This window comes from Ictidomys tridecemlineatus, chromosome 6 (genome assembly GCF_052094955.1).
Source record: "Ictidomys tridecemlineatus isolate mIctTri1 chromosome 6, mIctTri1.hap1, whole genome shotgun sequence".
NCBI classification, from domain to species: domain Eukaryota; kingdom Metazoa; phylum Chordata; class Mammalia; order Rodentia; family Sciuridae; genus Ictidomys; species Ictidomys tridecemlineatus.
Window position 1 is genome coordinate 77,249,422 of NC_135482.1, and position 17,406 is coordinate 77,266,827.

Consider the following 17,406-nt stretch of genomic DNA (forward strand, 5'->3'; position numbering starts at 1 on the left):
ACCACACTTTCCTCATTTGCAAAATTAAGATTAAAAAAAAAAAAAACCTCAGGACTTCGTATAGTTCAATGGTAGAGTGTGTGCTTAGCCTACATGAGGCCCTGGGGTTCAATCTCCATCACCAAAAAGAAAAAAAAAAATCAAAGGTTATAATTAGTTGGATAGTATATATTAAAACATTTTATTTTAATACCAAATGTTGTTTTTTGAATCTTGAATCTGACCCTTTGCTTTCACTGGCTACTACTCTTTTATTTTATCCACCATCTCTGGCCTTTGGAATAATTTCTACTGTAACTTCTTTTTTTTTTCTTACATGATCACACTGTCACTCTTGTTTAAAAAAAAAAGTCCTCAGGAGCATAGCATTTATTTTCAAAATCCTCCCTGTCCCCAGAATAAAGTTCTAACTTGACATTCAAGATTCAGCATCTGTCCCTCAGTAGCCTCATTTCCCTGAGTATTTGCTGAGCACACCCTATATGTGGGCCTCTACTATAGGCCCTCTGTGTATTCTAAGAATAGGACACAACTGCATCTCAACAGATATAATTTAATAGGAGTAATAAAAATGAAGTTGTGGTATGTTCTGTGATAGATTTTTAATTTTACAAGTCTTATTAGAGAGAGAATGATTTATCCAACAGTGTGCTTAAGGGACAAAGAATATTCAGGAAAGATCTCACATTGGGATAGAATTAAAGATAGATTTCGTTTCATTTCATTGAGAACTTACTTGGTGCTAAGCACTATTTAAGTTAAGATCTATGTCAATTAAGTAAATACTGTCACTGTTCCCTCCCAGTTTACAGGTAAGGAGATAGATAGTCCATAGAGAAACTCTTACTCACACAAAGACATCCATCTATTAAAATCTATAATGTTCAAGAAAGCCATGTTCTAAGTCATTAAGCTATGCATATTACTTTCCAATTTTAAGTGATACATAGGCTGTAAACAAGGAAAAGGATACAGAGCAGTAAATGATGAGAATACTTTAACAAATGCATGAAGACATGAAAAAGTACATTCTTTTGAAGGAACATTGAGCAGAGAAGGGTGACTAGAATATAGAGTTCTAGAATAGGATTTACAGGATATGCTTATGCCTGTGAATGTTCAAACCATGAATGTGCTGCTTTCTTAAATGTTAAATTCCTCTTTTATTTTTATTTATTTGGGATTCAATCCAGGGCCTTGCACATGCTAGTCCTCTATTACTGAACTATACCAGCTCTCTGGCAATATGGTTCCTCTTTGTCATGTCTTCCTCTGGCTAACTTGTTGATTAGGGTTTCAGCTCCTTTCTGCCTTGTAATCTTTTTTCTCTTCTTTTCAGCCTATTTCCTGCCACTTATATGGCCATCTTTCATGCTGTCAATTCATTTGGAGTAGAGAGTATTCTTTGAGACACTTCATTTTATCCTCAAAAAGGAAAAATCTTTAATAACGTACTTAAGTGGTGATGATTTTAAACAGGAAAATAAACATAGTACATTCCCTTTAAGTTTCAGGAACAATTTCTTCAGTGTCCATTATTTCCTGAATATCAAGAGAGATTGGTCTTTTCATTTAGAATTCCCTCCCCAAACTGCCTAAACAAATAGCCTCAAGTACCAAAAAAGTATAAATACTAATACACCAAAATGTTCTCTACCCAAATTTCTCAAAGCCAGGTTTATATGTGTGTATGCATATATATATGTGTGTTTGTTCTGTTATTGTATCCTGATCTCACAAAGTAAAATGCACCTAAAAACTGAGAAAAATAAAGGTTCAAGGTAGAGCAAAACGCCACATCCTAAATTCTATTTATATCAATGTATTTGCCAAGTGTGAGGTTGCAATTTAGTTTTCATTTACAAATGGGAAAATGGAAATGAAGAAAGGGCACAAAACTCATGGTGTCTCATGTAAAGCCAGACTGAACACCCTAGCCACCATATTTTAACCAATAGTTGATTTGTTGGCTATTGGTACAAAAGATCATCATCTCTCCTTTCATACATGTTAACTGTTTAGACTTCATAAGAGAATAACTCATGGACATTATAATTCAGAACATCTATTGAGATTACTCACTTTGAATGGAGTACATAACATAGGTTGGATTGTTAACTTTGAAGTAGAAGATTATCAAACTGAAGAGCCAAAACTGTTACAATTAAAAAAAAAATACTTCCAGAGTTTAAAACTGTGTGATTACAATTTATGAGTCTGGAGATGAAGGTTCACATATTTAATCACTTAATTTGTGGACATTGCTTTCATGTAATCATCCAGAGCTATTAGAATGAATAGCTGTAGAAAATGACAGCCCTTATGGCCAGAGTTTGCACATATTGTATTATTTGTTAGGAAAGATTCATTTTAAATTTCAAGTCTTAATGTTATTTTTCTAATACTTTGCTGGTGTTTTTCTACTAGTTGCCCTGGGACCAGAAAGAAGAAAATCTGACTCAGGAGTTATGTTACCAACACTCAGAGTCTCTCTCATCCAAGATATGAGGTATTTATTACAATGTTAGCGTATGGTTATGACTTTGATGTATTTCATGGCTTTCACCTAAATCGCTCAAATAACATATTTTTTTCATTCCAAAGGGAAGGTGCAACTAAGAAGTTTTTAAGCATGTGCTTCTTTTGTTTTTAAACATTTGTTTCTGTTTTGTTTGTTTTTTATGGATTAACCCCAAAGCCTGACACATACTAAGCAAGTACTCTACCACTGAGTTATTCTCCCAGCTAAAACATCTCTAAACTATTTTATTCCTTATTTTGTTTGTTTTTTAAAAGCGCCTTTTAAATACTTGCTGTCTATAGATACAGACCAAAATACATCTAATTATTTGGCAGAAAATAATGGTCAGGTAGAATTTAGTTTGGAGCAAATACAAACCTATCACTTCCCAATTACTGGTCTTAGAAGTCTTCAGAAAGGATAAGACATCTAAAGTAGATTTTTTAATGAAGAAAGTAAGGCTTTTTTTCTTTTTTTAATGCTTTTATTGGTGCATCATAGTTATACATAATGACTGAGTTCATTTTGACATAACATGCAGGTATGAAATTTAATTTGCTCTATTTTAATTCACCAGTGCTTCCTCTTTCCTCCCCTCCCAATCCCCTTATTCCCCACTTTTATTCTGCTGGTCTTCCTTCTATTTATTTATTTTTAACTGGTACTTTATAGATATACATACAGGTGGGATTCACTGTGGTATATTTAAACAAGCATCTAGCATATTTTTGTCAGATTAATTCTGCATTTCCTCCCCTTTCCTCTCTCTCCTTCCTCTCCCTCTGTCTCCTTTTACTCCACTGATCTTCCCTCTGTCCTTATGATATTCTTCCCCCAACATACACATACACTTTTTTTCCCTCACTTTGCTCTAGCTTTCACATATGAAAGAGAACATTCAGCCCTTGATTTTCTGAGTGTGACTTATTTCACTTAGCTTGATGTTCTCCAGTTCCTTCCATTTACTGGACTGGCAAATGCCATAATTTCATTCTTTGTAACTGAATAAAACTCCATTGTGTGTATATGTGTTTGTGTGTGTACACACATATACATTCTCTTAATCCATTCATCTATTGATGGACACCTGGGCTGGTTCCATAACTTGGCTATTGTGAGTCGCATTGCTTTCAACTATGGATATAGCTGCATCACAACAGTATGCTGATTTTATTCCTTTTGGATAAATACTAAGGAGTGGATATTTATAAGTGGGTCATATAGTGGTTACATTCCTAGTTTTTTGAGAAATCTTTTACTGCTCTCCAGGCTGATTGTATTAATTTGTGGTCCTACCAACAAGGTATGGGTGTACCTTTTTCTTCACATCCTTGCCAGCATTTGTATTTTTTTCCCATTGGTTATTTTTAGTTATACATAAAAATAGGGTTCATTTTGACATAATTATAAAATCATGGAATATAGTATGTTCTAATTTAGTCCCCAGTAGTTCCCCTTTCTCTTCCCGTCTCCTCCTCTGTTCCCTTCATTCCACTCTACTGATTCTGCTATTTACTTATACTTTTTTATTTTTTAATCAGTGCCTTGTGGATGTACATGATAGTGAGATTCACTGTGGTATATTCATATATGGAAGGAAAGTTAGGTCATATTCATTCCACAGTCTTTCCCTATCCCATCTCTCCTTTCTTCCATTCATTCCTCTTTGTCTACTGCACTGATCTTTCATTTTTTTTAATCTGCCCTCCTCCTATTTTGGATTAGCTTTCAACCTTTGACTTTTTGACTTTTGGGGACTGGCTTATTTAACTTAGGATGTTAGTCTCCAGTTCTGTCCATTTACTGACAAATGTCATAAAGCCATTCTTCTTTATGGCTGAGTAATACTACATTGTGTACATATGACACATTTTCTTTATCCATTAATCTACTGAAGAGCTCCTAGGTTGGCTCCAAAGCTTGTCTATCGTGAATTGTGTTACTATAAAGATTGATGTGGCTGTATCACCATAGTATGCTGATTTTAAATCTTTTGGATATAAAACCAAGGAGTGGGATAGTTGGATCATATGATGGGTTCCATTCATAGTCTGTTTTTTGTTTGTTTGTTTGGTTGGTTGGTTTTTTTGGTTTTGAGGGGTACCAGGGATTGCACTCAGGGGCACTCGACCACTGAGCCATATCCCCAACCCTATTTTGTATTTTACTTAGAGACAGGGGCTCACCGAGTTGTTTAGTGCCTTTTGCTGCGGCTAGCTTTGAACTCTGGATTTTCCTGTATCAGCCTCTGGAACCACTAGGATTACAGCTTGTTTTGTTTTTAAGGAATCTCCATGCTGTTTCCAGAGTAGTTGCACTAATTTGCAGTCCCAAAAAAGTATGAGTGTACCTTTTTCCCCTTATCCTCACCAATCTTTATTGTTACTTATATTCTTGCTAATTGCCATTTTGACTGGAGTGAGATAAAATCTCAATGTAGTTTTAATTTGCATTTCTTTAATTGCTAGAGATGTTGAATATTTTTTCATGTATTTGTTGACCATTTGTATTTCTTTCTTTGAGAAGTGTCTTTTTGGTTCTTTTTTTTTCCCGTAGTGAAAACTGAACCCAGGGACACTTAACCACTGAGCCACATCCCCAGCCATTTTTATTTTTTATTTAGAGACAAATTCTCACTAAGTTGCTTAAGTCCTTGCTAAGTTATGGAGGCTGGCTTTGAACTTGCTGTCCTCCTACCTCAGCCTCCTAAGCCTCTGGGATTACAGGCATGAACCAACATGCCCAGCTCTTTACCCATTTATTGCTTGTTTTTTTTTTTTTAGTTCTTTGTATATCCTGGATATTAATTCCCTGTCTGAAGAGCAGGTAACAGATTTTCTCTCATTCTGTTGGCTCTCTTCACGCAACTAATTGTTTCCTTTGCTGTGCAGAAGCTTTCTAATTTGATACCATCCCACTTACTGATTTTTTGTTTTGCTTCTTGTGCTTTATGAGTCATCTTAAGGAAATCAGTTCCTGAGCTGACATGTTGCAGTATTGGGCCTGTATTTTCTTCTGGCAATTGCAGGCTTTCTGGTCTAATTCCTAGGTCTTTGTTCCATTTTGAGTTGACTTTTGTACAGGGTGAAATACAGGGTTTAAATTTTATTCTCCTACGTATGGATTTCCAGTTTTCCCAGCATCATTTGTTAAAAAAGCTACCTTTTCTCCAACAAATTTTTTGGCACCTTTGTCTAATATGAGATACTTCACATTTATGTGGTATTGTCTCTGTGTCTTTTTTTCTGTTTCATTGGTCTCCATGCTTATTTGGTGCAAGTACTATGCTGTTTTTATTATTATAGTTCTATAATATAATTTGAAGTCCAGTATTGTGATGCTTCCTGCTTCGCTTTTCTCACCCTGAGCCCTGTTTTGGGGTCTCTTGGAGGTTTTTTGTTTGTTTGTTTGTTTGTTTTTTGCAGTTGTAGATGGATACAATACCTTTATTTTATTTGCTGAAGATTGAACCCAGGGCCTCACACGTGCTAGGCAAACCCTCTACCCCTGAGCTACAGTCCCATCCCCGGTCTCTTGTTTTTCCAAATGAATGTCATAACTGCTTTTTCTAGTTCTGTGAAGAATGTCATTGAAATTTTGGTGAGAATTGCATTGAAGCTATATGGTGCTTTTGGTAGTATGTCCATTTTGGCAATATTAATTCTATCTATCCAAGAACATGAGAGGTCCTTCCATCTTCTAAGGTCTTCTTCAATTTCTTTCTTTAGTATTCTATAGTTTTCATTGTAGGGGCCCTTCAACCTCTTTTGTTGATTCTCAGGTATTTTATTCTTTTTGAGGCTATTGTGAATGAGATACTTTTACTAATTACTTTTTCAGCTTATTCATCATTGCAGTCTAGGCATGTGATTGATGCTGCTACTTTGCTGAATTAATTTACATGCTCTAGAAGTCTCCTGGTGGAGTATTTTTTGGAGTCTTCTAAATATAGGATCATGTTGTCAACAAACAAGAGAAAATTTTCACCCTTCTTTTCCTATTTGTATACCTTCAATTTTCTTCTCTTACTGATTGCTCTGGCCAGAGTCTGAAGGACTATGTTGAACAGGAGTGGTGAAAGTGGGCATCCTTATCTTGTTCCTGTTTTTAGAGGAAATGCTTTCAGATTTTCTCCATTCCATATAATGTTGACCTTGCATTTGTCATATACAGCCTTTACAGTGTTGAGATAAGTTTCTTCTATCCTTAGTTTTTCTAGTGTTTTAAATATGAATGGGTGCTATACTTTGTAAAATGCTCTTTCTGCATCTGTTGAAATAGTCATATGATTCTTGTCCTTACTTCTATTTCTGTGGTGAATTACATTTATTGATTTCCATGTTGAAACAACCTTGCATCCCTGGAGTGAAACCCACTTGCTCATGGTGCAGTATCTTTTTTAATATTTATTTTTTAGTTGTAGTTGGACACACTACCTTTATTTCACTTATTTATTTTTATGTGGTGCTGAGGATCAAACCCAGGGTCCCGCACATATGAGACAAGCACTCTACTGCTGAGCTACAACCCCAGCCCCCCAGCCCCAGTGCAGTATCTTTTTAATGTGGAGGTTTTTGTTGGCTTGTTTGGTTTGGGGTTTGTTTGTTTGTTTGTTTGTTTTAGTTTGGTTTTTTCTTTCTTTTTTATTTTTTGGCATTGATCAACCCCTGAGCCACATCCCCAGGCCTAGAGACAGGTTCTCACTGAGTTGCTTAGCGCCTCCTTGTTGCTGAGGCTGGCTTTGAACTTGTGATCCTCCTGCCTCAGCCTCCCGAGTCACTGGGATTATAGGCGTGCGCTACTGAGCCCAGTTATTTGGTATTTTTCTATTCTTTTAATGTATGCACTCATGGCTGTGAACTTTTACTTTAGAACTGCCTTCATATTGTCCCAGAGATTTTGATGTATTGTACCACTATATTCATTTGCTTCTAAGAATTTTTTTTATTTCTCCCCAATTTCTTCTATCCATTCATCATTCAAAAATATATTATTTAATCTCCAGGTATTGGAGTGGTTTATGTTTTTATTTTATTATTGATTTCTAATTTTATTCCATTATGATCTGATAGAATGCAAGATGTTTGTGGGTTTTGTTTTTTAGTATTTGCCAAGATTTGCAACCCAAAACAGGGTCTATTTTAGAAAATGTTCCATGTGTTGCTGAAAAGAAAGTGAATTCAATCTATAGATATCTGTTAGGTGCGTATTATTAATTGTATGTTTTAATTCTGTAGAATCTTTACTTAGTTTATTTTTGGATGATCTACCCAGTGATGAGAAGCATGTTAAAGTCACCCAGTATTATTTTATTGTGATATATTTGATTCTTAATATTGAGAAAGTTTTTTTCGATATACATAGATGCTCCATTGTTTGGGGCATAAATATTTATAATAATTATATCTTGTTGATGTATGATTTCCTTAAGCAATATTAAGTTATCTTCTTTGTCTCTTCTGATTGCTCTTGTCTTGAAGTCCACTTTATCTGATATGAGAATAGCAACCCCTACTTCTTTACAAGTCCCATATGAATGGGGTATATTTTTTCTCATCCTTTCAATTTAGTCTATGGATGCCTTTGCCTATGAGGTGAGTCTCTTGCAGACAGCATATTGTTGGGAGTATTATGAGAATTATACTTGATCTTAGCCAAAGGCCAGGAAGTGATTAAATGAGAAATAAATGAGTTAGTTTATGTAAAGAACTTAAGTACATAGCCCATACTAAGAATCACAAAATGTTAGTTGCCATCTGAATCAATTTATATATTTATGTCTTAAGTTTTATTACTCTTTGGTAGATGAAATGTAGTTGTCCTTTTTGGCTTATTATTTTTTTTGAGAAGAAATGGGTTCAGCTCTCTTAACAAAAATATACAACTACCTGTGTTTTACAATGGCTTCACAGTAGCCATCACCTTAAGGAGGTGGTGGTTTAAAGCTTTGCCACTGTGAACTCAAGCCAAATTTCTGAAACCTCATTAAAAAGTGGGGGCTGGGGATATAGCTTAGTTGGTAGAGTGCTAGCCTCACATGCACAAGGCCCTGGTTTCAATCCCCAGCACCACACACACATACACACACAAAGTAGTTGCCTGATATGGTTGTGCACTGGAGCCTGAGGCAGGAGAATCACAAGTTTAACAGCAGTTTGGGCAATTTTGTGGGACCCTGTCTCCAAATAAAAAGGGCTGGGGGCATTGTTGCTGTAGCTAGCTTAGTGGTAGAGCACTTGCCTAGCTTGGGTGAGGCACTGGGTTCAGTCCTCAGTACCACATAAAAAATAAATAAATAAAATAAAGTTATAAAAATTATTTTAAGGGACTGGGGTTGTGGCTCAGTGGTAGAGCACTTGCCTTGCACACATGAGGCCCTGGGTCCGATCCTCAGCATCACATATAAATAAACAAATAAAATAAAGGCATTGTGTCTATCTACAACTGAAAAAAAATTTAAATATTAAAAAAGGGGGGCTGGGGATATTATTTGATGGTAGAGTACCCCAGTACCAACTGGGTTCGATACCCAGTACGATCCATCGATCGATCGATCGATCGATCGATCGATAGATAGATAGATAGATAGATAGATAGATAGATAGATCGAAGCAAGAAAGCTAGAGATATAACTCAGTGGAAAGCAATTCTTGATTCAATTTGCAGTGGGGGACAGACACATCATGTAAGGCTACTGTAAGCTCCTTCTAGTTCCTGCTGTTTTACTTTCTTCTATTTTACTTTTATTTATTTTATCAGGGAGAGGAGGTGCTGCTTGGATTTCACTCTGTTCACTTTATGAGCAATGTTGTACATTGGTTAAGACCTTGGGCCCTGAACCAGCATGGTGATGTAGACCTGTAATGCTGAGGCTAAAGAATCAGTTGAGCACAGAAGTTGAGGAGCAGCCTGGTCAACTCTGTCTTTAAAAAAAAAAAAAAAAAAAAAGTGACCTTGGGCTCCGTAATGGTTAATAATATCTCACATTATAATTCATATTTGTAACTTCTTTCTATAACCACTAGAAACCTGACTTCCATTATCTAGAATATATTTACTTATTTGTATAACTCTTACATGTTTTGTATACATACTAGGTAATTTTTTAATTGCTAAACCATATGAGAAAAAAAGCTTATTAACTAAATTAGCACAGTGTTCATGTCTAACTCTAGCTTTGTCTTTGGCCTTTCAGTATCCAATCAAAATATTGTTTTCTAAAGCTTAGATTAGTATCTTTTATTCTCTCCATTCACTTCACTATGGTTATACTATTTATTAATAATAATAATACAGTCCTGTTCTTTTTGTTACTTTGTATTCCATTTTGGGTTACCTCCACATTTTGGTTGGTGAATTTGTTTTGTTTTTCCCAAATTTATGTACAATGAAGTTTAGTCTTTGTTAGTATGTAGTTCTGTTGGACTTCACAAATACACAATCATGATAAAGAACAGTTTTGTTCACCCACCAAATTCCCTGTGCTGCTTCTTAGTCAACCTCTCTTCCAGATCCTCCCCCAGGAAGTGACTGATATATTTCTAAGCTTTTTGCATGGACAAGAACTGGAAGAGTAGTACCTCAGTAACAGTGAGCACACTGGCCTCTCATATATTAATTTCTAAATATCATTTTGTAGCTGCACACAGTAATGCACACTGCAGTCCCAGCTATTCAGGAGGCTGAGGCAGGAGGATCACAAGTTCAAGTCTAACCTGGGCAACACAGAACCATCTCAAAATACAAAATAAAAAAGGGGATATAGGTCAGTGCATTTAACCCCGAGTACTGCAAAAATAAATAAATAGTTCTCTAATGGGAGGAACCAGGGCTTCCTAGGGAATGGATGATTCCAGGATTCCAATACTGAGAAAAGAAAAAAACAAAAACAGGAAAAGTCCGAGGCATCTTGTGGTGCCACAAATAAGGAAATGCCACAAGAATGACAGGGTCATTTTTAAAGAAGCATACTAATTAAATTTAAAGAAAATGCAGTAGAAAAAAATAGTAGTTTAAGACTTTATTGCTTTTAGTCACCTTTGTTATCAATTGGGGAATGTCCTTGGCTGAGGAATAGCCACTGCTCTTTCAGAGACTCATATGGAAGGTACCCAATTGGGTTGTCAGGTGCCTAGCTACTGTCACCAGACCAGTAAGAACCAGGGTCCAAGAGGATGTTACTTGACACCAGATTTCTCTGTTAATGACCATGTTTAATAGCATTAATTCCTTTAAAATAAGTATTATAAGGGCTAGGGATGTGGCTCAAGTGTTAGCGCACTCGCCTGGCATGCGTGTGGCTCGGATTCGATCCTCAGCACCACATACAAACAAAGATGTTGTGTCCGCCAATAACTAAAAACTAAATACTAAAAATTCTCTCTCTCTCTCTCTCTCTCTCTCTCTCTCTCTCTCTCTCTCTCTCTCTCTCAAAAAAAAATAAAAATAAATTAAATTAAATAAGTATTATAAAATCTGAAAAAATTCTTAGACGTAAGATGGTTTTGGTTAAATCCCACAAAAATTATAACACAGCTTCAGGGGAGACAGGGGGATACTAGGAATTGAACTGATGAGTGTTATACCACCAAACTACACCTTTAGCCTTTTTTATTTTACTTTGAGACAGAGTCTTGCTAAGTTGCCAAGGCTGGCCTCATACTTGCCATCCTCCTACCTCAGAATCCTGAGTTACTGGGATTACACCACACCCAGTCACAACTCTACCTCCTGATTCTGGCTTGGTTTTTTTTTTAAGTCATTTCTTTAGTGTATCTGTCTATGTAATGTGATAACAGTGCTTTGCATCTTATTGATCAAGAGTGTTGGCTCATACATCAGCACTGAAGATTAAAGTGCTACTTCTTCACATTCAGGGTGAGGAGAAGAAAAAGGGAGAAAGTGAAGAAAAAAGCAAGAACATGTGTGTGTTACAGAGAGGATTTTTTCCTTATTCTGGATGCTTAGACTCAGCAGAGAATAGGTTTTGTTGCAGTATTTATTACAGCCGGAATGAGTCATTCTGGATATTTAAAAAAAAAAAATCAAATGAGAAATGATGCATTATATAGTAACAAAGGCTTTTTCATGACTCACCTCCCTGTGGTGGTTTTTATAATTTACCCTCTCTCTAAGGCTTGTCCTTCTTGTCTGATCCTCCTTTCCCCTTTAGGAAAAAAAATTATTTAGGAAGATAAATTCAGTTCGGCTAAATATAGCACTGACATTTACATGGAATACTAATTTATACATAGACATAACTTTTATTTTATTTTATTTTTTTGGTTCTGGAGAATCAAACCCAAGAACATTTAACCACTTAGCCACATCCCCAGTTCTTTTTTAAATTTTTTATTTTGAGATAGGGTCTCCCTAAGTTGCTTAGGGCCTTGCCAAGTGACTGAGGCTGGCCTTGAATTTATAATCCTCCTGCCGCAGCCTCCCAGGTCACTGGGATTACAGGCAAGGGCCACTGCACCCAGTTAAAAGATGTAACTTTTAATTGTTGTTTGACTACACAATTTTTTTTGTGTAGCCACATAATTACCTAAATCTTTCTAGCTTTTAAGATTATCAACACAGTATAATGTGACTTCTGATACCATAAAAGTAAAATTTTTATATTTTCCATATATTGTCTGGGGCAACTTGAAAAATAGATGAGTAGTTACCAGGTTTAGTGGCACATACCTGTAATTCCATATGTTCATGAGGCAGGCAGATCATAAATCAGAGGCCAACCTGGGCAACGTAGGGTACAGCTGCCTCAAAATTTAAAAAATACTAAAAAGGACTAGGGATGTAGTTCAGTGATGGAGTACTCCTGGGTTTAATCTCTATTACTACAAAACAAAAATAAGGGAAAAGAGTAAGAATAAATAGTTAAGTGGATTAAAGTTATGGCTCATTTTTAAACTATAGAACAATTATTTTGAATTAGAACTTAACTGTTCATATTGTTTTATTACTTTTCTTTAGCATCAGGAATCATCAAGTGCCTGTTTATAGGTAACTCGGAGGATGAAACAGGGACATAATAAGTCTGAAAGAATAGATGACTGTTAAATGCTTTATCTTAAGATGTTGTTGCTTGTGTGTTTGTATTATAATGACAGTTCTGAGGTGGGGGCTAAATTCATGATTCAGATGGAACTTTTTAAGGTTTAATGGGCCTTCAAATTGTGTATTACCCATTGCTTCCTCTAAGTATGAAACAGCTTTTTGGTGCCCACAACTGTTAATTCTTTGTTAGTTCTTTTTTAGCTCAAGGTTTTCCTTAGGATCTGTCTTTACTGTTACTACTGTTTTTTTAGGCATATTCAAAACATGAGTGAGATCAAAACTGATGTTGGACGAGCTCGGGCATGGATAAGATTATCTCTAGAGAAGAAGCTTTTGTCCCAGCATCTCAAGCAGTTGCTCTCTAACCAACCACTTACCAAGTAAGATATTGCCTTTTGAGACCTTTCTGTTTTGTATGTTGGCAAAGCTGACAAACTGGCATCTTTAGCATGAATTGCTGATTTGTTTGCACATGAATTCTTATTGTGTAACAGGAGTATACTTCAGAATAAGAAACTATCTTAACATAATATTTGATCATTGCTGGGAGGACTCATCATATTTTATAGCCAAGGGCCAGATTACTATGTTCTAATCAGAAAAAAATAATAATTCATCTGTACAGTTTGACAGCAACTTTGAAACCTAGAGTAGCATAAAAAGGATGGGAGAAAGGTTCACAGTAAAGGGTTTATGACAGTCTTGCCAACATTATGCTCAATAATCTAAAGCCAGGAAACCATTTAATAGCCTGACAATTAATTGTTAATTGGTTTGGTAGTTTCCTTTATCAAGAAATCCTGAATGCATGTCTGAATGTGTACATTAGAGCTTTTTTGAAGGCTGAGGACTTTTGAGTTTTTAAGAGCATATATATGTAAAGAATCTAACCAAGACCTAAATATGACAGTTTATTGTAATCCCATCATAGTAACCCAGTGCTTTTTGTAGTTCTACTTTTATATGTATCACCCTTGGATTAATACCCCATGAGCATTTTAGGATGTCTTAATGTCCAGAGAGTCGTTTTGATAATAAAATGTAATTTATCAACTGTGAACCAGACCTTGTCTTTTAACATTTTTTCCCCCAATCATTAAAGTCATTTATGCCCATTGTGGCTAAAGTACAAAGAGCCAGGCATAGTGGCACACAACTTTAACCCCAGCAACTCGGGAGGCTGAGGCAGGAAGATCACAAGTTCCAGCAATTTAGCAAGACCCTCAGAAATTTAGCAAGACCCTTTCTCAAAATAAAAAAGACTGGAGATGCAGTTCAGTGATAAAGTGCCCCTGAGTTCAATCACCATTGCCAAAAACAAACAAAAAAAAAGTACAAAGAAGAAGAACATGATAGTTTATAATCCTACTGCATAAAGAACAATATTAAGTATTTCTGTACTTTCATCTATACTGTCATCTATTCATACCTTCTTAGTTAAAATTATACTGTATTTGCAATTCAGTGCCATCCTTTTTTAGCCTAACATGGTTTTACAATATATAAAAGTTTAAACCCTAAAGTCTGAATACTGCCTTTACTCCTTACTTTTTGAATGGCTTTGGACAAGATAATTAACTTCTCTATGCCTCTGTTCTTCCATTTATAAAAAATGAGGTTGCTAATAGACTTATCTCATAGGATTGTCATAAGAATTAAATATATGAGGCTGGGGTTGTAGTTCAGTGGTTGAGTGCTTGCCTCAAATGTGTGAGGTACTAGGTTCGATCCTCAGCATCACATGAAAAAATAAATAATTAAATAAAACAAAGATTTTTAAAAAAAAAGAATTAAATATATTAAGCCAGGCGTGGTGGCTCACACCTATAATCCCAGCAGCTCGGGTGACTGAGGCAGGAAGACTGAGAGTTCCAAGCCAGCCTCAGCAAAAGCAAGGCACTAAGCAACTCAGTGAGACCCTGTCTCTAAATAAAATACAAAAAACAGCTGGGGATGTGGCTTAGTGGTTGAGTACCCCTGAATTCAATCCCTAGTTACCCCAACCCAAAAAAATAAAAAGAGTAATATTTTTAGTAGTAGCGACTATGCCATTGTTAAAACCCTTCATAAACTTTTATCTTAAATGGCCAAAACAGTATTCCAGCATGTGAATATATTGTGAAACATTTTTGTTTTTATTTATTTTTTGTTTTTTGTCACTGCTGGGAATTGAACCCAGGATCTTACTTCATCCCAGCTACAACCCCAGCCTAAAAGGTTTTTACTTCACAAATAACATTTTAGTGGACATTTGTAAGTAAATCTTTTTAAAATTTTTTTTTCTTTTGGTACTAGAGATTAAACCCAAGGGCACCTTATCCACTGAGCCACATCCCTCAGCCCTTATTTTAATATTTTATTTAGAGGCAAGGTCTTGCTGAATTGTTTAGGGCCTCACTAAGTGGCTGAAGCTGGCTTTGAACTCTCAATCCCCTGCCTCAGCCTCCCAAACCACTGGCAATATAGGCATGCGCCACCATGCCCAGCTGTAAGTAAACCTTCGCCCACATTTCATATTGTATAATTAGGACTGATCCCTAAAAGTTAAATTTATGAGTTAACGGTTATGACTAGTTGACAGGAACTTACCAATAAATTGCTTTCCTGAAATTTGCAATCCCACCAACTATAAGGATAACATTGGCTCCTCCTTGGTGCCAGTTATAATTTTTAAATCTTTATTGTTTCATTTTTTGTTTTATTTTGTTTACAGTACTGGGGATTGAACCCAGGGTTGCTTTACATTGAGCTGCATCCCTAGCCCTTTACATTTTTTTGAGACAGGGTCTCACTAAGTTGGACAGGCTGGCCTTGAATTTGTAATCCTTCTACCTCAGCCTTCCAAGTCACTGGGATTACAGGTATGCACCACCATGTCCAACTTCTATTAGTTTAATAGAAAAACTTAATTTATGGCAAAGGCAGGCAGGATGTCACATACCGGTTATCCCAGCAACATGGTAGACTGGGGTAACAGGAAGGCAACTGCAAGGCTAGCCGTAGCAACTTAGCAAGGCCTTTTCTTAAAACAAAAAATTAAAAAGGGAGGGCTGGGGATATAGTTCCATTGGTAGAGTGCTTGCCTCACATGCACAAGGCCCTAGGTTTAATACCCAGCACCACAAAAAAAAAAAAAAAATTAAAAGGGCTGGAGGGCTGGGATTGTGGCTCAGTGATAGAGTCCTTACCTCATACATATGAGGTGCTAGGTTCAATCTTCAGCCTCACATAAAAATAAATAAAGTTATTTTAATTTTTTTTTTAATGTGGGGAGCTGGGGGTGTAGCTCAGTGGTAAAACACCCCTGGGTTCAGTCCCCAATCAAAAAAAAAAAAAATTCATGTATTTTTCCCCCTTTACTAGTTAAAAACCTTTTATTAACTGTTAATATGTCCATTTTTTGTGAATTCTGTTTTTTCAACATTGTTTTCTTTCCTTTGTTTAGTGAAGTGTTTATTTTTAAATATAATGAAAAGTATAAAAAATACACTGTTGTTTTGTGCTGGTCTTACTTGTTTTTAGGAAGCTTTATAAGCGCTATGCTTTTCTACGTTGTGAAGAAGAAAGAGAGCAGTTTCTTTACCATCTTCTTTCCCTCAATGCTGTGGACTATTTCTGCTTTACCAGTGTGTTCACCACTATCAGTAAGTCTGGAGAACTGACTGTTAAGTAAAGACTCTGTTAGGTAACTAATGGAATAAAAGTGTTCATATCTATAGTAATGAGATATACCATAGTACAATGAGGTATACTATGATGGTCCCCCAGATCTCCATTTAGGAATGCAGGATATACCTTAGCTGCGGGGGATAGTCCTCAGTTGCCAGCCAGCCTACGGTAGTACCTCGCTAAAGAAAACTACCTTCCTGTGCATGTACCCTCCAGCCAGGGCCAGCCAGCATCCCACGATTGATCAGAGAGCTATCTCAGAGCTCACAGTGGATGTCAGCCGAGGACATCATTAAGACTGCATCACAGGGCTGGGGTTGTGGCTCAGTGGCAGAGTGCTTGCCTTGAATGTGTGAGACATTGAGTTCGATTCTCAGCACCACATATAAATAAAACATAAAGGTCCATCAACTAAAATAAATAAAATAAAATTTTCAAAAAGGCTGCATCAGGGTTGGGGATGTGGCTCAAGCGGTAGCGCACTCGCCTGGCATGCGTGTGGCCCGGGTTCGATCCTCAGCACCACATACAAACAAAGATGTTGTGTCCACTGAAAACTAAAAAATAAATATTAAATATCTTTCTCTCTTTCTCTCTCTCTCTCTAAAAAAAAAAAAAAAATTGGCTTGATTCTTGTCTCCCTTTAAAAAAAAAAAAAAGGCTGCATCACAGGGCTGGGGCTATACCTCAGTGGCAGAGCACTTGCCTAGCATGTGTGAGGCCCTGGGTTCCATCCTTAGCAGCACATAAAAATAAATAAAATAAAGGCATTCTATCTACAACTACAAAAAAAAAATTAAAAAAGAAGACTGCATCACAACTTAATATCTCCTTCAACCAATCTTGTTTTCCTCCTCATATGTAGATCCCAGGAGCAACATCATGTGTACTAATTTCTGACTTATTCATCTTTCCAAAACACCCAATCTGATGATAATTGTTACCTACAATGGGTGTAAAAAGGAATGTTTTGTTAAATAAATATTCCAATATTTATCCAAAATACATAAATTCAAAGAATAAGTGTATAATAATAATACGCTTATGTAACAACATTATTTAATTTTGTTGATCAAGAAACACCTCAGAATCTTGCTAGATATTGTTGGTCTAGGTTGGGAGGAAATACCGATTGTCATTTTTCCCCCTAGTAA

The 17,406-nt window shown here is 36.2% G+C and overlaps 1 protein-coding gene across 5 annotated transcripts in view; it reads left to right on the plus strand.

Moving 5' to 3' along the window:
- The window catches only part of Dennd5b (DENN domain containing 5B), a 184,838-nt gene that overhangs the window by 142,686 nt on the left and 24,746 nt on the right, over positions 1–17,406 (plus strand). For 4 of the 5 annotated variants that reach the window (XM_078014938.1, XM_078014935.1, XM_078014937.1 and 1 more), the window contains 3 exons: positions 2,428–2,509; positions 12,835–12,963; positions 16,106–16,227. In XM_078014938.1, coding sequence (XP_077871064.1) covers positions 2,428–2,509; positions 12,835–12,963; positions 16,106–16,227 — 333 coding nt within the window. Of the gene's footprint in view, positions 1–2,427; positions 2,510–12,834; positions 12,964–16,105; positions 16,228–17,406 lie in introns of those variants that run through there. The other variant, XR_013422993.1, reaches the window with a different exon arrangement.